General features: G+C 53.3%; 2 protein-coding genes across 9 annotated transcripts in view; one reads left to right on the forward strand and one right to left on the reverse strand.

Annotated features, from left to right (window-relative positions):
* DCHS1 (dachsous cadherin-related 1) overlaps positions 1 to 21,189 on the reverse strand; it is a 48,681-nt gene extending 27,492 nt beyond the window's left edge. Inside the window, exons 1-14 of one of the 8 annotated variants that reach the window (XM_058184728.1) lie at positions 20,841 to 21,189; positions 20,381 to 20,522; positions 16,648 to 18,462; positions 10,345 to 10,533; positions 9,818 to 10,049; positions 9,459 to 9,695; positions 7,982 to 8,986; positions 7,661 to 7,848; positions 7,308 to 7,404; positions 4,798 to 4,955; positions 3,860 to 4,697; positions 3,211 to 3,450; positions 2,496 to 2,621; positions 105 to 314 (exon numbers count right to left, since the gene is read on the reverse strand). In XM_058184728.1, the coding sequence (XP_058040711.1) occupies positions 105 to 314; positions 2,496 to 2,621; positions 3,211 to 3,450; positions 3,860 to 4,697; positions 4,798 to 4,955; positions 7,308 to 7,404; positions 7,661 to 7,848; positions 7,982 to 8,986; positions 9,459 to 9,695; positions 9,818 to 10,049; positions 10,345 to 10,533; positions 16,648 to 18,381 (5,254 nt within the window). In that variant the 5' untranslated portion in view covers positions 18,382 to 18,462; positions 20,381 to 20,522; positions 20,841 to 21,189. Of the gene's footprint in view, positions 1 to 104; positions 315 to 2,495; positions 2,622 to 3,210; positions 3,451 to 3,859; positions 4,698 to 4,797; positions 4,956 to 7,307; positions 7,405 to 7,660; positions 7,849 to 7,981; positions 8,987 to 9,458; positions 9,696 to 9,817; positions 10,050 to 10,344; positions 10,534 to 16,647; positions 18,463 to 18,765; positions 19,194 to 19,622; positions 19,992 to 20,376; positions 20,643 to 20,840 lie in introns of those variants that run through there. The other 7 variants (XM_058184729.1, XM_058184730.1, XM_058184731.1 and 4 more) reach the window with 7 other exon arrangements.
* The window catches only part of LOC131199224 (uncharacterized), a 108,902-nt gene that overhangs the window by 41,121 nt on the left and 42,019 nt on the right, over positions 1 to 25,762 (forward strand). The gene's annotated exons all lie outside the window — the stretch shown is intronic.

The raw sequence follows: 25,762 nt of genomic DNA on the forward strand, positions 1-25,762 counted from the left end.
ATCAACAAAACTAAGAATATTGAGAATTCCATAGCTTCCAGCCCAAAGGTCCCCGGGTTTCTTGTGGGATGCCGCCTGTCATAGAGCTCCCATCCCTCACTTACCTGCCAGTGAGTAAGAAATGCGTCCATTGTCCCCCGCATCATGGTCTGTGGCTCGCAGGGTGAGCAACTTCTGGTGACTCTGGTTCTCTGGCACAGCCAGAGAGTAAGCATCATTCTGGAAGACGGGGGCATGGTCATTCTCATCCAGCACAAGGACACGCACGGTGGCCTTGGCTTGGCGGGGGGGCAGGCCCCCATCCTGGGCATACACTGCAGGAAGAAAGAGAAGGGCTGGCATGGCACATATTGGCCCCAACTTTCTCTGCCCCAGAAGTCTGTGCTGGGTAACTCTGACGCTGCACCAAAAGCTGCTTACTATCTCCAACAGAATAATTACTCCAAAAGTAATATCTCCAATGGAAGAGAATATGTGAAGCTCAGAGTTGAACTGTGAAGTCCTTGGTGCTCTCTTTGCAGATGTTTCATAAACCACACTAGCAGAGATGGGTTTCAGCAGGTTCTGACCAGTTCTGGAGAACCGGTAGTAAAAATTCTGATTGGGCCCACCCCCATCTATTCTCTACCTCCCAAGTCCCAGCTGATCGAGAGGAAATGGGGATTTTACAGTAACATTCCCCTGGAGTGTGGTGGGAATGGAGATTTTACAGTATCCTTCTCCTGCCACGCCCACCAAGCCACGCCATGCCCATCAAGCCACACCCACCGAACCGGAAGTAAAAAAATTTGAAACCCACCACTGCAGACTAGGTAACATCATTATTTATTTATTTATTTATTTTTCGTATTTTTATACCGCCCTATCTCCCTGGGGACTCAGGGAGTTAGTTAGTTAAGTTTCCAGGAATTCCCCAGTCAGAAGACACAGTGAAAGCTCCTTAATCTCGCAACACATGGACAGGCTCAACCAGAGTTTCAGCTGGGAAACTGTGACCAACCTAGACTCAGCCAAATCCAAAAATGCTAGGGAATTTCTGGAAGGCTGGCATTCAGACAAATCAGCCATCTATAGACAAATAAGCCACATTCACACACTGCTATGAAGGAAACAAACAGACCAGAACTCATCACTGCAGCAACCAACATCCAGTTACACAAGGACTAACATCAAACAATCAAGCAAGCAGAAAACAATGTCCCATCAAGGAACTACCAAGGGGAAAACTGCACCCCTGCAACACTGGCAGGGAAAACTGCAGTGTACACGTGGGAAGGCAACTCCCACTCCACTCCCTTGTACTGAAGATGTGATCTAGTCAGCTAATGATACTAATGTGATCTAGTCAGCTAATGATACTGTTTGCAAGCAAATCAGCAAGCTCAGAGAGCACCAAAGACTCCAAAATAACACAGAAAAGGTCATTTTAGACATTCCTTCAATGTCCTGCTGTTGGAGCCCTGTGCACTGCAACTGGCAGCTGCCTTGGGCACCAGGTGGGAGGATGATGGTTTATGTTCACTCAGGCACTGCATCAAATCCCTTTGTGGATGCTGCTGCCACACTGTGGGCATCTGCTTATATATAACAACAGAGTTGGAAAGGACCTTGGAGGCCTTCTAGTCCAACCCCCTGCCCAGGCAGGAAACCCTACACCATCTCAGAGAGATGGTTATCCAACATTTTCTTAAAAATTTTCAGTGTTGGAGCATTCACAACTTCTGCAGGCAAGTCGTTCCACTTATTAATTGTTCTAACTGTCAGGAAATTTCTCCTTAGTTCTAAGTTGCTTCTCTCCTTGATCAGTTTCCACCCATTGCTTCTTGTTCTACCCTCAGGTGCTTTGGAGAACAGCCTGACTCCCTCTTCTTTGTGGCAACCCCTGAGATATTAGAACACTGCTATCATGTCTCCCCTAGTCCTTCTTTTTATTAAACCAGACATACCCAGTTCCTGCAACTGTTCTTCATATGTTTTAGCCTCCAGTCCCCTAATCATCTTTGTTGCTCTTCTCTGCACTCTTTCTAGAGTCTCAACATCTTTTTTACATCGTGGCGACCAAAACTGGATGCAATATTCCAAGTGTGGCCTTACCAAGGCATTATAAAGTGGCACTAACACTTCACGTGATTTTGATTCTATCCCTCTGTTTATATGCAAGGGAAAGACGCACACAGCGGAAAGCGAGTCCTGCACTGGGGAAAAGCAGCACTGAAAATGCTGATTGGAGCAGCTGCTGAGGAACTGCTACTTTTCCCTCTAGGACTGGGGAATTTGACCTGGAAAACGTGAGATTTTGCGCACAAGGACCATCCAGAGCCAGGTGTGACCCTGTGCAGTCACCTATTAACCGAATCTAGCTTGCTCTGATTTTCACAGTCAAGACTTCTGTTGTCAAAAGAGAGGGCAGCCTGCTAATGAAGAAAGACCCAGGGAAGAGGATACCTACTACTCCCCCCAACCTGCTACAGGCCTTCCTTCCAGGAGTCAATTACCTGTCAGGAGGTGTTCAGCTCGCTCCTCATGATCCAAAGGGCCTAGAGTGCTGATCAGGCCCGTGTGAGGGTCAATCATGAAGTCATCTCCAACGATGCCACCGTAAGTCACCTGGCCATCGGTCCCTGTGCAGGAAAGGGGAAAGGGTCTCCTTTTTCCAGGCTTGTAGGAACCCTCTTAATCACAGCGATTCACTACTACACTGATCAGCTGACTGCAAGGCAAGGAGGACCACCAACCCTTTTCAGAGGTGGGAAGGGTCTTTGCCAAGATTCATGACTTGGCCTTTTGTGTTTCCCATTTAAGCCGAGACCATTCAAGACCGTATGCCCAAAAGACTTCTGTCCCTCTGGAGGACCAGTCTCTGTATCTGGACTTAGGCCTTGCAGGGAGTTCGGTGGGGAAGGAGAAGGAAAGCCTTATCAGTCACTGGAGGATGGATCTTCTCACTGGATTGCTCAGTCTCCCCATGGGGAGCACAAGGGAACCCTGTTACAGATGCTGATAGGCTCAAGACCTAACCGACACTTTGCTTTGGATGTTGTGGCTGTCCAACTGAAGGAGGTTCCCTGGGCAGCAGGTGTCCCTACAGCCTCCCCCAGGGGCGTATCAGAGGCTTGGGGCCAAGGCCCCAACTGGGCAAGGAAAGTGGCTCTGCTGCCTGGCCACGGTCTTTAAGCCTTTCCCATCTCTCAGGGCAGATGAGACTCTTACCCAGGTCCTGGTCAGTGGCATGGAGTTGCAGCACTGGAACGCCAGCGGGAAGGTTTTCAGACACCTGGCCTTCATAGACGCTCTTTTCAAAGGTTGGCGTTTCATCGTTCACATCTAGCACCTGCACTAACAGGAGCTGTGTGGTGGAGTGCCGTGGGGATCCGTGGTCTGTGGCCATCACGGTCAAATTATATTGAGATACTTCTTCCCGGTCCAGACCCCGCACAATGGACAATGCCCCTGAAGAGCAAAAGGGAACAAAGCAAGGCAGCTGTTCTGCACATCTGGGCAGAAGTTGTGCCACGGGAGGCAGGCAGATGGAGGGAGACTGACAGCAGAAAGGGCCTTGGCTGGCATATCCCTTGGCAGCCCTTACCAGCACCTGGCAATGAGCTCAAGACTGTAAGCACTGAACTGGCCAACATGCTGGGGAAGGACAGTTCACCTGGTGAGGGCATAATTATGTTCTGGATGCACTGAGGTAATCTTGGAGAAGTTGAGGTGGTTTCCCAATAGCTCTCATGGCTGGCAGGCTGTTCTCAAAGGTGAGAACTCCACACTGGCATGGACCATTTGCCTAAAGGCTGATACTTGAGAACAACCCTGGGGAATACATGCTCCACCTTTTCTGCCCACTTCTGCTGCCTACCTGTGCTGGGATTGAGGTGAAATCGGCCATCAGGGTTCCCTGCTCGCAACAAGTAACTGACTCGCCCATTCTCGCCCATATCCCGGTCTCTGGCCACCACCTGCAGCACCAAAAAGCCTGTTGGCTGATCCTCGGGAACATTGACTCTTGGTGGAGAAAGGAACTCAGGTGCATTGTCATTTTCGTCCATGATGAAGATGTGAGTGGTCACAGCGGCCGAGTGGCGCTGGCTGACATTGCGGGCTTGGTCTGTGGCCATGACAGCCAGCAGGAAGGCGGACTGGCTCTCTCGGTCCAGAGGGGCCTGCAGGCTCAGCTCCCCCGTGACGGCATCCAGCTGGAAGATGGGGTGCAGGATGTCCTGCCGCAGGAGGCTATAGCGCAGCTGGCTGTTGGGACCGGGCCCGTCACCATCCAGAGCCTGGAAAGTGAAGAGGGCAAGGTCCGGCGTAGCGCTCTCCGACACCACCACTGTGATGGGGTCCTGGGGCCAGGTGGGGCTGTGGTCATTGCTGTCCTGCACGTGGATCTCAACCAGGAGCAGGTGCTGGCTGGGGTAACCGTGCCATGAGTCTTCCACACTCACATGCAAGGTATGCCGCCTCTCTGCTTCATAGTCCAGCTCTTGCGCCAAGTAGATTTCGCCCGTGCTGGTGTCCACGACAAAGAAACCATCTCCATTGTTGCCCCCCACCAGCATGTAAGTTACTTGCCCATGGGGGGGTAGTTCCAGGGGAGCCACCGAGCCAATGCTGGAGCCAGGTGGCAGGTCCTCCATGGCATAGAAAGTCAGCACAGTTGTTTCAGGGCGGGGGAGAACATGGCTGGAAGAGACCACCTATGGAGGGAGGGAGAGTAACAGCATTAGGGGAGGAGGAGGAGAAACTTCCAAGCAAGGAGCTGAGGGCTAGCAGGTTCCCCAGAAGCTCTGCATGTACCTGAATGCGTAGCGTGGCAGCCGTACTCCTGCGAGTGGCACCTCGGTCACTTGCAGTGACAGTGAACAGATATTCTCCCTGGTCAGCTTGCTGCAAGGGGTTGGCTGTGCGCAGCTCTCCCGTAGACTCATGCAGGGAGAAATGTTCTGCCCAGGCACCTGCCAGGGAAGGAAGGAAATGTGGCCACCTGGAGAAGCCAAGGAGGGAAAGAATGGCTGGCCCTGGCCTCTCCCTCAGGAGGGTGAGACTAAGCGGACGTGTCCGAGACCCAGCTCCATGAAAGCCCACTTGAACCAGAAGGGGTCTTCAAAGGGCCAGACCGAAAGGATCACCGGCTTTCCCTTTTCTTGTACAGGGCAAACATGGCCATCGTCTGCATCTCACGAACACAGCAATGCTTTCCCTGGGAGGCTCCAGAGAAGCCAAAGGAGCAGCTCAGCTACGAGGCCACCTTGGATGCTGGCTGCCAGTGTGCCTCTGTGCCCTCTGTGCCTTTTAGTTTAGTTTAGTTTAGTTTAGTTTATTCGAATTTATATACCGCCCTATCTCCCAAAGGACTCAGGGCGGTTTACAGGCATATAAAACATCAATATCAATATACAAATTAAAATAATCCTTAAAAAACTTATTCTAGCGCCCGAATTATTAAAAATAGAAATATAAGTATCAAATATAAATATTAAAATCAATTTAAAACCCCTCTAAATTTAAAAATCTAAGCCAGTCCTGCACAGATGAATAAATGTGTCTTGAGCTCGCGACGGAAGGTTCGAAGGTCAGGAAGTTGACGGAGTCCTGGGGGGAGTTCGTTCCAGAGGGTGGGAGCCCCCACAGAGAAGGCCCTTCCCCTGGGCGTCGCCAACCGACACTGCCTAGCTGACGGCACCCTGAGGAGTCCCTCTCTGTGAGAGCGCACGGGTCGGTGAGAGGTATCTGGTCGCAGTAGGCGGTCCCGTAGATAACCCGGCCCTATGCCATGGAGCGCTTTAAAGATGGTCACCAAAACCTTGAAGCGCACCCGGAAGGCCACAGGTAGCCAGTGCAGCCTGCGCAGGATGGGTGTTATCACGGGAGCCACGAGGGCTCCTCTATCACCAGCAGCCGCATTCTGAACTAACTGCAGCCTCCGGATGCCCTTCAAGGGAAGCCCCATGTAGAGAGCGTTGCAGTAATCCAGGCGAGACGTCACAAGGGCGTGAGTGACCGTGCAAAGGGCCTCCCGGGGCAGCATGTGGAAGGACCATTTTTCCTGTGATGCCTACTCTGGAAGAGCTCCTCTGAGGAGAGGAAGGAGACTGCGGCCAGCCCTGCTGTCTTATGAAGGGCTCATTCGTGCGGTTGTAATAGAGACTGTAATAGGGATTTTGTAATGTTTTACAGTGCTTCAGTTCTGAATTTTCACTCTCCATACTTTCCTCTTACAGCTCTCCCTTTTGCGTACAACTTTTGCAGCAAGAGCTCTGGCTGACCTCTCCTAATGGTCAGCACGGCCTGCCCTGTGAAAGGGCCTTGCACACCTTTTCGCCAGTGGACTGCACACCCCACGAGTTCTGACAAACCTCAATTCTTGGGAGGGGGAGGGAATAGGATAGGTCAGCCAAGCGTCCTATAGGAACTGGGGCCACATGGAGAGAGAGGCTTGAATGGGTATTCCTTCTGTGTCCCCCTGCTCACCTCACCCCATCTCTATCTTTGAGTACAAGGACCCAAAGTGGCCTCTGAGCCCTGGGTCATTGGGTAGTGGAGTCCAGCCAGGCCTGGTGGGCAAAGCAAGAGCCAGAGATGCTTCTGCCTGGTCCTCCACAAGTTCCCCCAGTCAGGATCAGGCCAAGAAGAGAGGAAGCAATGAGAGCAGAGACATGCTGGCTGCCTTTCGTGTGCACAATTGCTGCCTTCCTTGTTTTCCTGTATTTTCCTTCTGATCATAAACATTTTATTTTGGGAGGTTTGATTTAAAAAGGGGGTCTTTCATTAAAAACCACTTCCTGTGCATGATGGCCAGAGCCTTCACTGCTGACAACCAGGATCAGGTCTGTTGGCTTCCCAATCGCTAGAGCTGCAATTCCAAAACTCCTTCCTTCACCCCTCATCTTTCTGAGAAGGGGACTGAAGGGAAGGGAGCGAGGAGACTGGTTGATGACTAATCATCTCTTGGTCCTGGAAGGAGGGCTCTGCCGGGAGAGGCCACATCTTATCTGACCCTCCCTGCCCATCACTTGGACCAAATTTCCAGACAGCCAATAGGAAGCTTTCCACCCCCAGGGCCACCTGCAGGCCCTCCCTCATCCACAGGGAGGTGCTTCCCCTACTTCCAGATTGAGATTGATCCACCTGCCTCATGCCCGCCCAAGCGGATCTTCACCAAGGGTGAAGCAGAAAAGGCTATGATGAGGGAGCAGGAATTGGTTCCCTTAATTCCGGTTCCATCGCCCAGAGGCTGGCCCAATGCTTGCAGGCTAGCAGTGGTGGGGAAGACTGCTTGAGATGAGAGGCTCACTAGGGCTCCTCACCTGACAGCTTGTAGAAGACGGTTCCATTCTCACCCTTATCTGGGTCCTTGGCCTGCAGTGCAGCCACCAGCAGCCCAGCTGGCTTATCTTCCAGAACCTGATGGACAGAAACCCAGTAAGTGGGGAGCCAGAACTGACCATTCACTCCTCTTCATGCCCTCCTGGCCACTAAGGCAGTTTCCCAGCTCTGCATGCTCAGAAACCTGGTATGTTGATGTGCAAGGAAGCCCACCTGCTCTTCAAAGAAGCTAGTATGGCTTTGTTTGGCACCCATCCCGACTGCCAGAGCTCCCTCTCCATCCCCGAGAGAGTCTGAGCCCCCTGCTCAGAGATGACCCACTCAGCCTCCTGACCTGCAGAAGAAGCTCACGTCCCTCGGCCACATGCAGAAAGGCTGGCGCATTGTCGTTCTCATCCAGCACAGTGACGTAGATTGTGCCTGTGGTGCTGCGGGGCGGCGTTCCCCCATCTTGTACGAGGACTTGCAACTGATAGCTGCTTTGCTGCTCCCGGTCAAGGCTTTTCCGAATGCTCAACTCGCCTGCAAACAAAGCAGGCAGACAGAATCCTTCAGGCTGGTGGTGCTTGTGCAGGAAGGCCTCACTTACACACAGACGCTCCTCAGTGGGAACATCCAGGCTTTGTTCTCCCCCCCTCCCCCAGAACCCTCTCACCAGTCTGGGTGTGAATGAGGAAATGGCCCTCGTGTGGCACCAGGCGGAAGGTCAGGCGGCTGTTGGACCCAGCATCCCAGTCGGTGGCTATCACTCGGCCCACACTGCTGCCAGCGGGCCGGTTCTCCACCACTGTGAAGAAGTAGCGCTCCTCACTCAGACGAGGACTGTTGTCATTCTCATCTGTGACAGTGACCCGGACAGTGCTGGTCCCTGTCTGGCGCCCTTCGCCCTCTCCAACTACAGCCAAGACAGTCAGCACATACAGCTCTTGCACCTCCCGGTCAAGAGTCCGGCGCACATGCAGCCACCCTGTGTCAGGCGCAATCCCAAAGCTGGTGGCATCACCATCTGCACGCAGATGGTAGGCAAGGAAGGCATTGTGCTCCCTGGCCAGGGCTCTCACTTGCAAAAAATGGGTGCCCACTGGAACTCCCTCCCGTACTTCCACTCGGTAGGTGAGAGTATCAAAGAGGGGCCCCAGCTGGTCTTCAGCCTGCACATGGACTAGGAGAGTGAATGTGGCACTGAGCCGTGGGGTCCCTCCATCTTGCGCCAGAATGAGCAGCTTGTAAGGGCTGAGGCTCTCCTGATGAAGGGCCCCCATCAGCCGCACCTTCCCTGACAGACGTTCCACGCCGAAGGCAGGCATTCCACGGGAGGCCAGCTCAAAGTGCACTTGTCCGTTGGCTCCGCTGTCTGGATCTTCGGCCTGCACAGTGTAGACAATGGTGCCCAGAGCTGCCCCCTCTGGCAGCGACACAGAGTCAGAGGATGAGGGGAAGTGGGGGGGATTGTCATTGATGTCAGAGACAGTGATCTGCACCCGGGCACTGCTGTACGCGGGTGGGGAACCGCTGCGGGCCTGGACCTCCAGGGTCAGAATGGACTGTGCCTCATGGTCCAGGGCCAGGTTGGTGTGCAGCTGTCCTGAGCTGGGGTCAATGGAGAAGTGGCCCTGAGGGTCCCCCGCAGAAATGGAGTAAAACACACTGTCCGTTTGGCCTGGAGAGATGAACAGGACCACCACTGAACTAAGATCTCAATGCCCAAACTCTCTACATCCCGCCCTCGATCTCTCTCTCTCCCTCCCTCCCACCCTGCCTGAAAGGGACCCTCACAGTCACAGTGCTTTTTCCTTTCCTTTGGGACGTCTTTGGGAACTAACCTGGACCACATCTGAACAGACATGGCACTGAGCGCATACATTAAACTCAAGGAGCAACTCAGGTGCACTTCCCTCTGGAAGCCTGTGCCAGGCAGGACTCTGCCACAGAGAGAGCCGCTTAAGTCAGAGATGGGATTGGAAATAGGGGAAGGGAGCAACAGCCAGGAGCCCCTGTCTTCCAGGTCCATCGCACTACTATGAGATTTAGTAAACTGAGTGGGAGCTTCCTGATTCCTCAACGGACCCCCCCCAACCCATACTCTGGGAAAGAGCTACATAAGGTCACTAAGCAAGGTGTGGAAGCAGTACCTTGAGCATTGTATGCATGGATGGATCCAACACTGCTACCCGGCCGGGTATCCTCTGGGACTGTAAAGTAATACTGGACCCGCTCAAAGCTCGGAGGGGAGACAATGCCTGCCACGATGCTGATGTTGACCTGAGCAGTCGGCTGGGCTGCCAGCCCTCCTCCATCTTCAGCCTCTACCTCCAGCTGCACCAACAGGTTGGCCTTGCCAGTGAGAGGCCTCCGCAACGAAATGACACCTGTACAATGGAGGAAGCTAAGCTGTAAGGATGGGACAGGATCCAGACTCCCTTGCGAGAAGGATTTGCAGCCCATCATGCTAGAGAACCAGCAAGAGGTCCCCCTCCCTGCCATGCGGTACCAGTATCAGGGTTGATGGCAAAAACGGTCAGCATGTTGCCATTGGCAATGCGGTAGGCCACTCTGCCGTGCAGGCCGTCATCCTTATCATGGGCAGTGACTCGCAGAATGGCAGAACCCGGCTGGCTTTGGGTGCTGATGCTGGCAGCGTACTCAAGGGGGTAGAATGCTGGTGCGTTGTCATTGACGTCTTCCAAAAAGACTTTCACGTAGGCCGTGGAGCTGAGACCACCCTGGGAGAGAGGGAAGACCCTGTGAAAGAGCTGCCAAGAGAAGCAATGCTCTTGGCCGCACTAGTGGCTACCCAGCCTAAGGAACAGGCACTCTCCAGAGGCCTCTGATGAGGCGCCGGCTGATGCCTTTTGCCTTGGCACTGCAAAAGTGCTGAAATGGCTGGCAGCTTTTACGGTTTCTGAGGGACCCTCTATACACCCCGTTTCTAGTACCCAGCAAAGCCTTTTGCTGAGGGGGTCCCCCCTGAGCCTAGAATGCCTTTCAGAGGCTGCTCAACTCCTTGTGGCTGCTCACCCCATCAACAGCTGTGACTGTGAAGTCATAGGAAGAAGGCCCCTCGTCCCGGTCCAGGCCTTGTGCGGTGCAGAGCTGGCCGGTCTTTTCACCAAGAAGGAATGCAGAAGGAACCAGGCTGCCGAGCCCTGTGCCCAGGGCATAAGAGATGCTTCCCAAGGAACCACTGTCTGCATCAGTGGCCGTGATCTGTGGCAAAAGCAGAAGCACCTCACTGACCCACCAGATGGGAAGATGCCAAGGGTCAGCTCCACCTTGCTAAGTGACCCTTGCTGCACCCCCCCACCCCCAGGCTCCCTGGGTTCTGCTGGGACAACAATCAGATGCTGGAGGATTTCTCCCAAGCCAGGACAGGCTCTGTTCATACACACACACCTTGCAATGGAGTGGGGCCATGGGGGAGGGGGAGTTTTCCTCTCTGCTCCAATATTGAGTCAACTAGAAGAGGAGGGGCTCCTTCAGTGAGAACCTTCAGGCTGCCAGCAGCCAGGCAGATTATTGCAAGGGGCTTTGCTAATAGGGACACCACACCCTTTTTCCCACAGGGTCCAGATCATCTGGAAGCGATCAGGTGCCAGGAACTCTGGGAAGCATCCAGCATCCGAGGAGTGAGAGGCTCAACCAGTCCGCTCACTCATGGCCAGGCTGCTGATACTGCTCTGCCCCCTCATCCCCCCACTCTGGCCTTCCCGCTCATTTTCTACCCACATTGATTCCACTGGGTGGGCTGGGAGTGAGTTTCTGCCCATCACGAAGAGGAAGAGCTGTGGTCAGCGGACAGGAAGGCAGCTATGGAAAGGGGTGCTAGATAGAAATGGGACAGTGAGTTTGCAGCGAACAGCCGCCCCCACCCCCCGGCTGATTTTTGTCTTAAAGAAAGAAGCTGGCCTGATGCAGCTAGTTCTGGAATGGGAGACCACCAGAAAACCCTATACAAGTTGATCCCCAAGAAGAGATAGCCTCCCAAAAAAGTTCAGTGGAAGGACTTCCTGTCTGCTTAAAAAGAACAAAGCATGCAGCCTGAAGAAGCATGCGTCTCTGCTCAAGGGGGGGTGTAGGAGGGATGGGGACCTCTTCTGTGGGCAAAGCAGGGCAGACCTGCTTTGATCTGGTAAAAAAGAGGCTGGAGCAGTGGTGGAATTCAATTTTTTTTACTGTTGGTTTTGTGGGCATGGCTTGGTGGGCGTGGCAGGGGAAGGATACTGCAAAATCTCCATTTCCACCCTACTCCAGGGGAAGGATACTGCAAAATCCCCATTCCCTCTCCACTCTTGGGGGAAGGATACTGCAAAATCTCCATTCCACCCCACTCTGGGGCCAGCCAGAGGTGGTATCTGCTGGTTCTCCAAACTACTCAAAATTTCCACTACCGGTTCTCCAGAACCTGTCAGAACCTGTTAAATTTCACCCCTGGGCTGGAGCCCACCCATCCTCCACCCCGGCGGGAGATTTGGGATAGAGGCCATCCTGTCAGTGGAGCCCAAGCTCACCCCACTTTTGCCACACGTTCATAAACTTTGGAGGGCCCAGACCGGACTCCCCATCTCACTAAGTCATGCCCCCCCTGCAAGGGCCGCTGGTTAAGTCTCTCTTGGGAAAGGGGGCCCTTTTAGGGTTTCAAGGCCTAATTGTAGGGGAAGGCCATCATCCAGAAGCGACCTTTGGCACTCACAACTTAAGTCCAACTTCACTCCAACTTGAAGGACTTGGAGCTGCCCTTACATCAGAACACCCCCACCCCCACCCCAAGGCTGTGCTGTGCATGGAGGGCAGGGCGTTTATGCTCCCAGCAGGGGGAAGCCAGAGAAAAGTTGACCTACTGCGCCTATGTGACTGTAAAAACAGGTAAGCTGAACCAAATATTATTTTCCTTTTTTCATTTTCATTGGACACATAATTTTTAAAACTCCCCAAATTTTTCTGTAGGCATGCTGGTAAATAGTTCTCAGCTTCGGCTGCCATCCCATCAACTTTCGTGGTCCTGGGGGAACAACAAGATGTTTTTCAGCTTCCAGAGTAGCCTCTGGCAGGACACTCAGGATCTTTCAATTTTTTAATAGCAGTGAAACCTACGGAAATCATTTGAACTGATTGCTCTGAGGGGAGCCCTTCCTTTCCAAGCTCAGCACATCTCCTGCCCCCCACCCCGGATTTCCTGCCACTTCTTTTAGTTCGGCAAGAGCGACAGGCTCCCAATTACTGTCTGCAATAACCAGCCCAAAACAGATTTGTTTTACCAAAAGTTTGTGCAGCTTTTTCTCCAGCAGCGATTCCTACCTTGCCTGCTGGCCTGGCCCACCCCATCCCCGAGGCTTCGAATGGCAGGCTGCCCAAGAGGCCCCACTCTACAGATGTGCAAAAGCCACAGCTCCACATCTGGCTTTGGTTCAGGCTCGAGAGCAGTGGGAGCACTGGCGCCAGTGTGGTCAACAAACCCACGCAAGCTCCCTGCTCAGCCTCTCAGGCAGCTGCCCTCCTTGGGCCTGGCACAGATGCCACACAGTGGCTAAAAACAGCTGGGCTATTTCAGGAAGGGCTGGTTTCCAGCTTCAGGATGTTGGCCTTTGGGGTCAGCCAGGAAGCGGATGGCCTGCACGGCTGGGTCAGGAAAAGAAGCTGCCCTGGGAGAAATGAAAGCAGCAGCAGCAGAGTTGGTGCTGGAGCTGGAGAGGCCTCCCTTGCAGCAGCCAGCTGTGTGCCTGAAGGCCTCCAGACCAGAAGCAACACCAAAGAGGAGGAGGAGGAGGCCCAGATCTGACCAGATCCAAACTCTCTGCAAGGGAACCCGTTTCATTCAGCAAACAGAGGACGGATTAGCAGCACAACTCTTAATGCAATCCCCTCCTGGGCTCGGCCTTCATACCCTGGCACCACAAGCTCACTAACCTGGCACAAACCCCCTACCCTGGCACCACAACCCTCGTACCCTGGCACCATGATCCCTATACCCTGTGGCACCACAGCAACAGGACTCTCACCAAAGCAGTCAGAAGCCGCCACAGGCAGATGAATTGGAGACTGTCCTCTTTCTAAAGTGCTTCTTGGTTGTGCAAGTTATTTGGATTGTCTGTGGAGATTCTCAGTCATCCAGGTCATGGTTGTCCTAAAGGTGCTTTTTCAAGAGGCAACTGGACTTTCTGGTTTTTCTTTTGAAGACGTTTCGCTTTTCATCCAAGAAGCTTCTTCAGCTCTGAGTGGATGGTGGGGAATGAAAGGATTTATACTCCTTGCGGACAGCTGGTGACCACTCTCTGTCAAGGAGTATAAATCCTTCCATTCCCAACTATCCAGTCAGAGCTGAAGAAGCTTCTTGGATGAGAAGCGAAACATCTTAAAAAAAAATCAGTGTCTAGTTGCCTCTTGAAAAAGCACCTTTGGAGCAGTTATTTGGGTTGTTTCTCAGCTGCCTGTGTTTTAAGTTGTATAATGTTCATTACTGCTTTTACTCTATTTTAATTCTGTTCACCACCCAGAGTCATTCACTGTGATGGCTGGCTGTAGACCGTAAACTGGATAACTAAATAAATTTAAATTAATGAAGAGACCAAATCAGGGAGCACAAACACCTCCTTTTGAAATAATGGTTCGAATATGGGAGCCGGGGGGGGGGGGCGGAGACGGACGCTACGCAAACTCAGCCAGAGGATGCTTGGGTGGGAGGGGCTGGAAATTTTGGTTGCTCTTTGGACTGTCCTTTTTTGGAGTCCTCTGTTTGGTTGTCTGGCCGGTTTTGGGAGTTTTATGGGTCTTCAGGGCCCAGGGATGTTCCAGGGTCTACCGGTCAGTGCCTCTTTCAACAAAAGCTGGGCCTTCCTTGGCCTGGCACAAGAGTCATGCCATCACTTTTATTCAGGAGGCACTGGGTGTGGCAAGGGGCTTCAGAGTGGGCACAGGCATGCTGTTGTGGTGCCTCTTTGACACGGGTGCACTTTCTGAGGGAGTATTTGGCAAATGTGGCTACTTCCTACTGCAATTTAGGAAATTCCTAACGCAAATTCGTTTTGCAGCCCCATCTTGGCTTTGATACTTCTAAGCACTGCAAAGAGGGTCTCCTTTCTCTCCCCCTCCCCCCCAAACCAGGTTGCTCATTGGAGGAAAGTTGGCTGGGAAAGGCCAGTGCAGGCTTTCTGCGCCCCCCATCTCGCTGGGGAAGCTGCAGGGAGGAAGCTTCATCTACAGAGGGACAGCAAACAGGGTGGACAGTGTCTCATAGGGGAGCTTCCCAATCAGTAGGGAGGCCCCAACAAGACTTCAGGAATGTTACCAAATTGTTTTTGACCCTTGAGTATTAATTTTAGGATTTGAGAGGAATTTAAGCCTGGGAATAGGAAACAGGGATGGTCCATTTGTCCCTAAGAGCAGTGCTGCCCTTCCCAGCCTTCTTCCAGCATTCCTGATCACTCACTGGTTCTGCTGTTGTTGATATCTGGGCATCTTGACAATACAATTTTGGGGAGCTGCAGGGCTGCCAAAGGTTTGTTTGGGGCCACATGTTCTCCCACACGGCCCTGCTTGCTTTCTCAGGTAGATGCCGTTCTCGGCCATCAACCACATTCTGGGTTGTATTATCGCTGTGGAAGGTGCTCTTCACGGAGAATATTCTATCATTAGAAAAGCGTATGCACACGCTACAAAAATGCCATTCATGTGGCATACCCCAAAAGCACACTCCACAAAACATACAGATACCTTAATCTCCTCTCAAATAAAAAAAAAACCTTGAAAGGAAAAAGGTTCCCACAAATGCTGAAGGAAACTCATCCTTTATTTGCTGTAATTTGCTGGAGCCCTCCTGGACCAAACGATTGGATGAAGAAACCAAGTTCTGCTTTGTCATCTGCAGAAATGACACTGGCTCGTTAAAGAAAATCCTGGGTTACAGCTGTTTGCAGATTCAGTTCAGGAGCCAACTTCGCTAGGCTTTGTACCACCGTGCCTTTCTAACTTGAGCCCAACTTGGGGAAGGGATTCTAGTAGTAGCAAACACCCGACTATGGCATTTAAGCCAAGATAAATGGGCTCAACAACACTCATGTCTGGGGTTTATCCCACACCACTGGTGATCAGTTGTAGCTGGGTCTCTGCCGAACAAGGAACTGGAGAGGGATTTACACAGGAAAGCCAAAAGGTCCTTCCTGTAACAAGTACACTCCTGAGGCAGAAGGAATCCCTCAAGAAGGGGGAATAAGCGTGTGGGACAGAGTGAGTGCTGCAGACTGGGAGAGGAGAGGAGAAAAGAGAGAGGAAAGGGGAGGAGATGGAGAGGGAGGGAGAAGGGAGGGGGAAAGGAAAGGAAAGGGAAGGGAAGGGAAGGGAAGAGAAGAGAAGAGAAGAGAAGAGAAGAGAAGAGAAGAGAAGAGAAGAGAAGAGCTCCAGAGATTTGACTCTGAAAAGCGCAGGATTGGGGCCAGGCTTATATTCTTCTTGGGTACAAAGCAAAGGAAACAAAAGAAACACATGGTACACTCTGTAATTAGAAAATAAAAAGATAAAACTGAGGAAGACCAAAGAAAGTTAAAATTAATAAATTCTAACTAACTGTGAAAATCAACACAGAACGGCACTGCCAAGAAGCCAGCCAAATCTCGAAAACTAAAACAATTGTGATCAAAGATGGATGACGGGATGATTATGCATGCATCAACAGTGCCCCAAAGGCTGGAGGATACAACACTGATGTGCTGCTGAGTCTGTAGGAACAAGATTTCCTTACTGTGGCCCTTTCCACCAGCAAGGACTGGCAGGAGGGTCCCAGGCTGCTTGGGCTGCCCTGACAGAACCAGAGGCAGAGGGCAGGGAGTCTTTCTCCATTGTCATGTCCCCACCCACAGCCTTTAGATCCTGCTGTCTTAAGACCAGCAGCCTCAATGCTATAAGCCCTCGCTCCCACTGGGTCTGGCCTCAGTTGTAGACCATCTGAGTAGTGGCCACCACATCTGCTGGCAATGAATTTAACACAATGACTTTTCCACTGCTCCCAAAGCACAGTAGTCCTCTATTGTCTAAAACAAGGTTTATATAACCAATGTTTGGGAGTGGTGGCTCCTAGGAAGCTGAGAAATGGCCAGGGAATCTCAACCAATGAGAACCAGCAGCCCAAAGTAGTCCAGAGGTGCTAAGCAGAGGGTGCATGAGTGTGGGCTTCAGAAACAGCATCTAGAGTTCACCTCTGCATGCACCAGCAAAGGCAGAAGCCACGTGGTGAGAAGCTGCTTTTACTACCCAAGACATCCCTCCTGCCCGAGAAAGCCACACTTTTCCCCAAGATGGATCGCTTCTAATTGCATCCTGATCTTTGCTCACCTGGAGGAAGCAGGTGCCAGGGGACACGTTCTCCTTCAAGGAAATATTGTAGAAGTTACTTTCAAAGACAGGCTCATTATCATTGATGTCCTGCAGGTTGACAAGGACCACTGTGGTAGAAGAGAGGGGGGGCTTGCCACGGTCAGTGGCCAGCACAGTCAGCCGAGGCTGCGGGTCGGTCTCATAATCCAAGGCAGACGCAGTGGTGACAATGCCAGTGGCCGGGTCAATGGCAAACCAGTGGGAGTGGGAGTGGTGGCTGTGCAAGATACTATAGCGGATCTCCCCGTTGGGCCCTTGGTCTTTGTCACGGGCAGTCACTTGCAGGACAAAGCTGCCTGGGTAAACCACCTCAGGGACGCTCTGTTCGTACTCCTGGGCATCGAAGAGAGGAGGATTGTCATTGATATCCATCACCTGCAGCACGAAAGCCGACTCAGCCCGCAGAGGTGGAGTTCCAGCATCTGTGGCTGTGACTCGTAGCTCGTAAGAATCCCGTTCCTCGCGGTCCAACATTTGATCCACACAGATCAAGTAGATGATATTGTCTTTGGTTGTGAGAGCAAATTTCCCCTCGCCCCCCTCCAAGGAGACGTTGACATTGGCATATTCTCCGTAGTCAGGGTCAGAGACAGAAATGCGGGCCACAAACTGGCCTGGCTGAGCTCCTTCAGAGATGCGTGGGGAGCCATCCTCACTGAGGAAGATAATTGTCATGGTGGGCTGGTTGTCATTGTAATCCCGAACCTGGATTGTAACGAAGGTGGTGGAAACTTCTGGGTGGATGGCCTTGTCCCGGGCCTGCACCACCAGCTCATGCACTTTCCGGAGTTCGTAGTCCAGCCCCTTGTTGAGCTTGATTACTCCCGTGGACGCATCGATGGTGAAAAACTGCTCTGGGTCGCTCTGCCGACGGTTGATCTCATACACCACTGCCCCATTGTCTCCCTCGTCGGCATCCCAGGCAAAGACCTGGAGGATGCTGCTGCCAGGGAGCAAGTTTTCTGGGATCAGCGTATGGTAGCGGCTCTGGTTGAAGGCTGGCACATTGTCGTTAATATCTTGGACAGACACCTCCAAAGTCATTTGGGAGCTCCTTGGGGGGGATCCACCATCATAGGCCTCAAGAAGCAAGGTGAAGGCGGACCGGACTTCACGGTCTAGAATGCTGCTCACTACCAGCTCCGGGTGCAAGACCCCGTTGGGTCCGCGGCGTGTCTCCAGCTGGAAAGTCTGGTCCACATTTCCAGCCTTGATTGCGTAGCCCTGAGTACTGAGCAGGTTGCTGTCTGCGTCAAAGGCAGGATCCAAAGGGAAGTGACTGCCGGTGTGTGTGTGTTCCGGGATGAAGAGAGCAGCCCGTTGTTTAGGAAAGATGGGGGCGTGGTCATTGATATCATTGACCTGGATGTTGACTTCCACTGTGGCACCATCTGGGGTGACAGCAATAAAACTGTAGTGGTCGCGGCTTTCGTGGTCCAGCACCCCTGCTGTCTTGATGATGCCCGTGTTCTCATCAATCTCAAGATCTGTGGCAACACCGCTGCCCTCCTGGGCAGAAATGAAGTACATATAGCTGGTGGTGCCTGTGGGCAGGCCTGCACTGATGTCCCCAATGATGGTGCCTGCGGGCATCTCCTCATCAACATGCAAGTCCAGAGTCCCTGGCACTGCTGTGCAACGGCCCCCAAGAAGTGGCAGCAGCAGTAGCAAAACTAGGGCAAGTGGCCCCATCTTCAGCTGCCCCCTGGAGCTCCTTTAGAGGGTGCCTGGGAAGAACTGCAGGGCCCACTTGGTGGGACAGGCACCTTAATCCTGCAGGGGTGCAAAAAAAGCTGGTCAGAACCAGAGTTGGGGGGGGGCAATGCGAACCAAGAGACTGACAGCACTTGGAAGGGCACAGCAAATGAGTTAAGAACTGATGGGCTGCTGGGACATGGGGGAGCACCCTCCCCATTCATCACCCCTGTATCCCCCAATCCCTTCCTGATATCTCCACTCTGATCGAGGCAATTAATCTGCCAGGACTGGCACCTACTTAGGGAAGATCTGTAGATCGGTGAGGGAGAGGAGGGGGAGCTGCTTGGGATCCCTTTTTCTCAGCAGGGAGTTAATTACCCTGAAGAGCCTTGTTGGTCCGGATAGAGCCAGGATCTGTTTCAGGTAGCACTCTGTTCCCCTCCTCTCCCAGATGACCCAAAGGTGGCGCTGAGCGGGGGGGCGGCGGGGGGGACGGACGGACTGCCTGTACGCACGCACGCACGCCTTGCGCTCCAGCCGCAGGGCAGTAGGTCCTTAGGGCGGCTCGTCCCGGACAGCGAACGTGGAGAGGGAGACCCCCTCGTTCCCCAGGGCTGCTGCCTGCCAGACTGCGGGAAGCCACGGAGCAGGAATTCTCGCAGCTGCGAAGGACCACCAGGCCGCGCCGGCCAGCCCAGACTCCGGCGAGCGCGCAAAACCCGTCAGTAGGCGGGCGGCCGAGCGTGGCCACGACCCTCTTTGTTTCGGCTTTTCTTGCGCTCGCGCTCGCGCGCGCTCCCCTCTCTCCCTTTGTCTGCGGCTCCCTGGCTCCGGCCCACCGCTCGCTCCCCCTGCCGTCGCGCTCTCTCACTGCAGGGCCGCGAGGGAGGGGAGGGGAGCTGGCTGCGGCCCCAGGAGCAGGGGCTACCCCCATCCTCCCGCGCGGAGGCCCCGCCGCGGCTCACAGTCCGGGCAAAACTGGCTTAGCGGTCTGCCCGTCGAGAGCCGCGCGCCTGAGCTCATAGTTGGCCGGCTAACTATCGGAGGCTCCGGCCCATGGAAGACGCGCCCCTCCTGCCTCGGCGGCGCGGCCGGGGAGGGCGCACGGCAGAGCAGGCACGCGCGGCCATCGCAGGCAGGAGACGAGCCGGCTCCCTCTGGCAGTCTCGCCAGGAGCTCGTGCCTGTCGCCGGTGTACACCCGGGCTAGATCGGGCGGCGCGTCTCGGTCCTCACCCCACCACCGGCCGCGAGCCTTCGCGCGCCCGCACTCTTCCCCGTCCAGCCGCAGCAGCGAGTCCGTCTTGCTCGGGGAGTCCTGCGAAGCCCCCACCCGCGGAACCACGACTCCTCCTCGGCCAGACCACGGCAGCCGAGAACAGCCGGCTGAGGGCAAAGAGCGCTGCTTTCCTTTTGGATGAAGTTCTGGCCGCAGCTTTGGGTACCCGACCTGGCGTCGGCGCGCGCCTCTCCTCTCCGTCGGGCGGGCAAATGGCGGGCGGGAGCCCCGGCGCCCGTACTTCCCCCCGCCCTGCCTGCCGCCGCCGCCGGCCCGAGGGGGAGGCCAGGCGTGACCTCAGCTGCAGCAGGCGTGGAGGCGCCCAGCGCCACAGCTGCTTCCAATTTGGCCAGCGCCGATCGCGGGGGGGGGGGAAGCGGGAGGCGAACGCGAGCGGGCGGGGCGATTCCAGGCGGGCCTGTGAAACGTGAGCCCCCCGCTCGCCTGCCAGTCCCTGGCGGGGCCAGTGCGATCGGCACTGCGCTTCCGATGACAGGACCCGACGGCAGGGAAGAATTAGGCTGCCGGAATGGCCGAGGCCGAAGGAGCCGGGGTGGGAACAGAGCCCGAGGGTGATGTTGCTCCCCTCGCGACCCCTCCCCGCCCGTCCCCAGGAAGGCGCAGCCGCTGCTTCCCTTCCCGCCCAGCAGCAGGGCAACCCAAGTGAGCGAGCGGCGGATTGCTGGGGACGCGTCCGGGCATCCCGGTCACCTACGTCCATCGTCTTCGTTGGCCATCCGCCTGCGCTCCTATAGTCGGCGACGCAGTCCCGCAACGAGGAGAGGCCGCCACCGCTTGATGCCTGTTCGCCTGGGCAGAAGCTGAAGTCGGACTGAGTGGGAGAACCGTGCAGCGAGCTACGAGAAAACGAGCGAGCGGGGCTCCAGTGAAACCCGAGCCGCGCTGCCTCGCCCGCTCCCCTCCTGCCCGGCCCTTCTTTCGCCGTGGCGCCGCGCCCCCTCCCCTTCATCCCCTCCTCCGCCAGCCAGTTCCCACCCCTCAACTCCTCGACGGAGAAGCGAGGCTGGGCGGCAGAGCGGGCGGGAGGTCTGCGCCCTCGGAGCCAGGGAGCTGTTATGGGGCCCATCTCGAGCCCGAGACTCGTACCCCCTCGCCGCCTGCTCCCCTCAGAGATGCAGGGTGGGTGGATGAAAAAGCCACACATAATCACATACTCGGACACCTCCTTCGGTCCGGTGAAGCCTCGCCTCGCTTCGGTTGGCGGCGTTTGAATGGATAAGTTGCCCGCTAGTTGTTGGGCAGCCGAATGAGGTTTGTCCGGTGGTGGAAGAAGACTAGAGCCCGCCCCAGCCGCATTTTTCACAGTAGTGGGTCTCGAGAACTAGAGAACTGGCAATTCCTCCTGCCTGTTTCAAGGGAAAATTTCGCCTCCAGATGTTGCTTATTTTCTTCTTTTTCATGGCACTGGATGTTTGCAGCCACCCATCAGTTCGAACAACAAATCCCAGCACCCTTTCCGTCCCTCCCACCCTCTCCCCAGTCAGCACACAACCACACCTTGTGCTTCAGCCCAGAATTCAAAGCATGGGGGGAGGGCAGAGCTGGCGGCTGCTTGTGAGTCCCCTCACTGAGCCTTGGAAGACCTGGCCCTTTCTCCTCTGGGAAGTGGGGGGGGAGTGTCCTGCTCTCTCCTAAGACCAACGTGCAGCCTCCCTGCCCAGGAAACAGAGCTTTCCCTGCAGCAAAGTTTAGCTTGCAGGAAGGCTTTATGCGAGTCTTACTGCCACCAAAGCAGAGCCAGCCCTTCTGGGGTCACTTCTGCCGCCATCCTCTGACTCTGGTGCCCCTCAAAGGCTCCCTACAGCTGCTTTCTTCTGCACTCTGAAGGCTCTTCTGCCCTTCCAGTCAGAGGACCTGCCTGCCACTTGGGCAGCCCCTCAAGGGATGGATCGCAGCTTGCCCTTCTCCACTTCTTGTCCACTGGCAGAGTGTTGGCACTCTGCCCCACTACTTGGGGAAACCCTGGTTTAAGGAAACCTGCAACCTTGATTGGTGCTTGGCTGGGAGACAATCAGGAACTCCTAGGTTGGACCCTGGCTGGGAAGTGGAAATGGACTAAGGCATCTCCAGAGGGGATGCCAGTGCCCATGCCCAAATGACCTCACCAGGAGATGAGCTGGATTTAAACCTCACACACACACACCCCGGACCCTGACCTGGGAGGTGCTTTCTGATGGATACTTATGATGCTTGCGTAAGGCCTGGCCATCAGTTCCTGAGCCTTATGGGTCCCCCAGAAAACCAGCTGAGTGACCTTGGCCCAATCCCTCTCACCCTCAGTCAGGGTGAGAGTGGGTGTGTAATAGAAAACTTTCATCTTAAAGTGAGGAGACAAGACCACGAAGGATTTGAGAAACAAGAATTAATTTATTATTTGCGCAAATAGAACACAGACCTCCACTCACATGGAAAACAAAGGTCTGAGCCTCGAGCAAGGCTCAAGCATAATCTTTTATACCTTTGGTTACAGATATCACATAAGAAAAAGAAGAAGTTATCCTAATTGGTTGTCACAGACAAAAGCCCATATATGGACTACCATTATCATACACCATCCGGATACATATGTTGATGCATACGTTGCTATCGATGCCCCTTTCTTAACACATATAGTTACTGGAACAGGTTACAAAGAACAGCATGTAGAAATATTCCTGTGCTTTACAGAAAGCTTGCAACACCACACCTCTGCCAAGCAATATACTTCCGCTTTTATGTGACACGTCGACTTCTATCTCTAATACATCTTGTTATAATCCTAACAAATAAACATAAGGCACTTGTATTATAAAGCATTGGGGTCCTGCTTCAGGTGGGGTTGGTTGTGGGGAAGATAGAAGATGGGAGCATTAGGCATGCTGTGCAGAGTTGTACAAAAAAAGGGCAGGATGTACGTCTAACAATAGCAACAGCAGGCTGCCCTTTGTGCAGTCCAAAACTCAAAACCGGCCTTGAAGCAAAGGGAACCCCCCTCTGCTTGGTTAGGATTGTGGCAGAGAGGACCTGTTGCATCTCTGTGCCCCTCTGCGGGGTCCCTGGCAACATCTCCAGTGACAGCCTTGGTGTGGGTCCAGGACATGCTTTCTTTCTCTTTCCCAGAGCAAGGAAACAAAGGTACCCCTTGGGGGAGGTGAGGTAGAGTTTCCTTACACACACACACCCACTTGCTGTTCTCTTCCCAGCTGGGTGAAGCAGGGATGTCACTCATCAAGAGCTCCCCGGCTCCCCACAACTCTCCACCTGGAGGAAATGCCCAAAAGGGGGGAGGTGATTCCCACATGCCCTGAGTGGATGACTGGGAGAAGGACCCTGGTGGTGGGAGAGGTGAAAATGACCAAGTGAGTGTTGCAGCACACCTAAAAGCAAATAGCCAATGGGCAGATTCAGTCAGGAGTCCAAAGGAAATGGGGTATTCCTCTAAAATGCACCCTTGAAAGTCGGTTTGAAACTGGGCTAGAAACTAGGGGACTTAAAAGATCCTCAACTCTTGGCCAGGAGAGCAGTTGGGTGACACTGGGCCAGTCCCTTTCTCTCATCCCTAGGAAGGTAAACCACTTCTGGACAACCTTGCCAAAAAGCCTGCAGGGACTCCTCCAGGCAGTCTCTCAGAAACAGATGGAGGAAAAAAAACACACCTGGATGGATTGACAAAGAAGAGCCAAAAGGTGGCCCCAGTGACCCCTGGGTTCAGCCAGGGTGCCACAACCACAGCTTTTTGGCCTTGGAAAGGAGCTTTTTGCATAGGAGAGCAAGGGTGAAGGTCCCAGGGCCATGGTTTCTGGTGCTGCCTTTCCAGCCTGGGTATGACTGGAGCAAAATACTGGGCGGGGGGGTAGCTGGGCGTGGGACTGATGCCACTCCCCTCCACCACTTACCAGATTACCCCTTTCCTGAATCAGGAAAGTCAGGTTGGTTCTTCCAAGGAAGAACACTGAGAATGCAGTCACCCTGACCTGTCCAGCAGCTGTCCAGAGGAAGGACCTTCTGAATCCAGAGTGGCCTTCAAGGAGCAAGAGATGTAGAAGGGCTACTCCAGGGGCCCCAATCTGGTCTCTGCTGCTGCTGTGATTCCGTCCTGGAGCGGGTCCTTCTTTGCTCTTGGGACTCGAGAGATCTTTCCAGTTCAGTCCTGGGTGACAGAGGCGTCAGTCTCTTCCATGGACACTGGAAATGCTACAATCCTGTTGGCCGCCTTTGAGGTGTTAAGGGCCTGGCTTTTTCCTCCAACTTTGGGGCTAGTGAGGACCCCTCACTAGCTGTTTCATGTCTGTCTTTCTGTCTGATAGAGGGATCTGTTTAGACCTCTGGCACCTTGTATGTGAATTGTTACTGTAATTGTTTCTCATTTGGGATTTCAGTTCTGTTCTATTACTTTATTACTGCTAGCAATCCAGAGTTGCAGCAGGTGGACATACGTTGTTGTTGTTAGTTGCGATGTCTTGTCTGACTCATCGTGACCCCATGGACAGAGTTCCTCCAGGCCTTCCTGTCCTCTATCATCCTCTGGGACTGACCTGTTTGATCACCTTGCTGTCCAAGGGACTCGCAGGAGTCTTCTCCAGCACCAGAATTCAAAGGCCTCGATTCTTTGGCACTCAGCCTTTCTTATGGTCCAATTTTCACAGCCATTCATTGCAACTGGGAAAACCATAGCCTTGACTATACACACTTTTGTTGGCAGGGTGATGTCTCTGCTTTTTAGTATGCTGTCTAGATTTGCCATTCCTTTCCTCCCCAGGATCAAGTGTCTTTTAATTTCTTGGCTGCAGTCCCATCTGCAGTGACCTTGGAGCCCAGGAAAATAAAATCTGTCACTACCTCCATTTCTTCCCCATCTATTTGCCAGGAATTGAGAGGGCTGGATGCCATGATCTTAGTTTTCTTAATGTTGAGTCTCAAGCCAACTTTTGCATTCTCCTTCTTCACCCGCATCAAGAGGCTCTTTAGTTCCTCTTCACTTTCTGCCATTAGAGTGGTATCATCTGCATATCTGAAGTTGTTGATATTTCTATCAGCAATATTAACTCCAACTTTTGATTCATCTAATTCCCCTTTCTCATGATGTGCTCTGCATATAAGTTAAATAGACAGGGCGACAGTATACAGCCTTGATGGACTCCTTCCCCAATTTTGAACCAATCAATGGTTCCGTGTCCAGTTCTCACTGTTGCTTCTTGACCTGCATATAGCTTTCTCAAGAGACAAATAAGAGGGTATGGTATTCCCATCTCTTTAAGAACTTGCCACATTTTGTTGTGATCCACACAATCAAAGGCTTTAACATATTCAATTGTTGGAAGAATGCCATCTGGGTTCTGTTCCAAGTGGGGATAAAGACACTGGAAACATGGAGCTGCTTGGAAAGATGGTTTAATGGTGGTCAAGATAACATGGCTTGTGTTCCTGAACAGAAAAGGGGATGAGATGCTGTGCGCTCCCTGGCTTCATGCTTTCTCTGAGCTTTGAACTTTCTGGGGCACAGGAACAGTGTCCTGATTGGTTGTATGACTCCCAGGGGGTGGGGGTCTTAGCTAGCCTTGCTGGCTGATGTAATCTTCCCAGGTGCCGTGTGGTGAGTTTCTGTTGCTAGAGCAGTGGTTCCCAACCAGTGTGCCGCGGCACTAAGGGGTGCCGTGAGATCTTTTGAGGGTGCCGGGAACTTTTGAGCTACGGAGATTTTAAATATCTATTTCCTTATAAGGGTGCCGGGAACTTTTGAAAGGCTTTCCAAGGGTGCCTCAAACAAGAAAAGGTTGTGCCTCAAACAAGAAAAGGTTGGGAACCACTGTGCTAGAGGGTACTATTGTGTTGCAGATGATGGTCCATTGACAAAGGTGGGTGGGAGGCAGGAAGCTGCTTTGTCTTTAAAACATGTTTCTCCATTTTTTATCCAGGGAATATAATATTCTGCCCTTTTTTAATATTTTCTAAAATATTTCATTCTTCTATGAGTGGGGTGGGTGCTAACTTCCTACACAATGAAGCAGAAGTAGATGTTTTTCTGGAACTCCCTAGCTTTCTGCATGATCCAGTGTATGTTGGCAATTTAATCTCTAGTTCCTCAAGTCTTTTCTTC

The sequence above is a fragment of the Ahaetulla prasina genome, chromosome 5 (genome assembly GCF_028640845.1).
Source record: "Ahaetulla prasina isolate Xishuangbanna chromosome 5, ASM2864084v1, whole genome shotgun sequence".
NCBI lineage: Eukaryota > Metazoa > Chordata > Lepidosauria > Squamata > Colubridae > Ahaetulla > Ahaetulla prasina.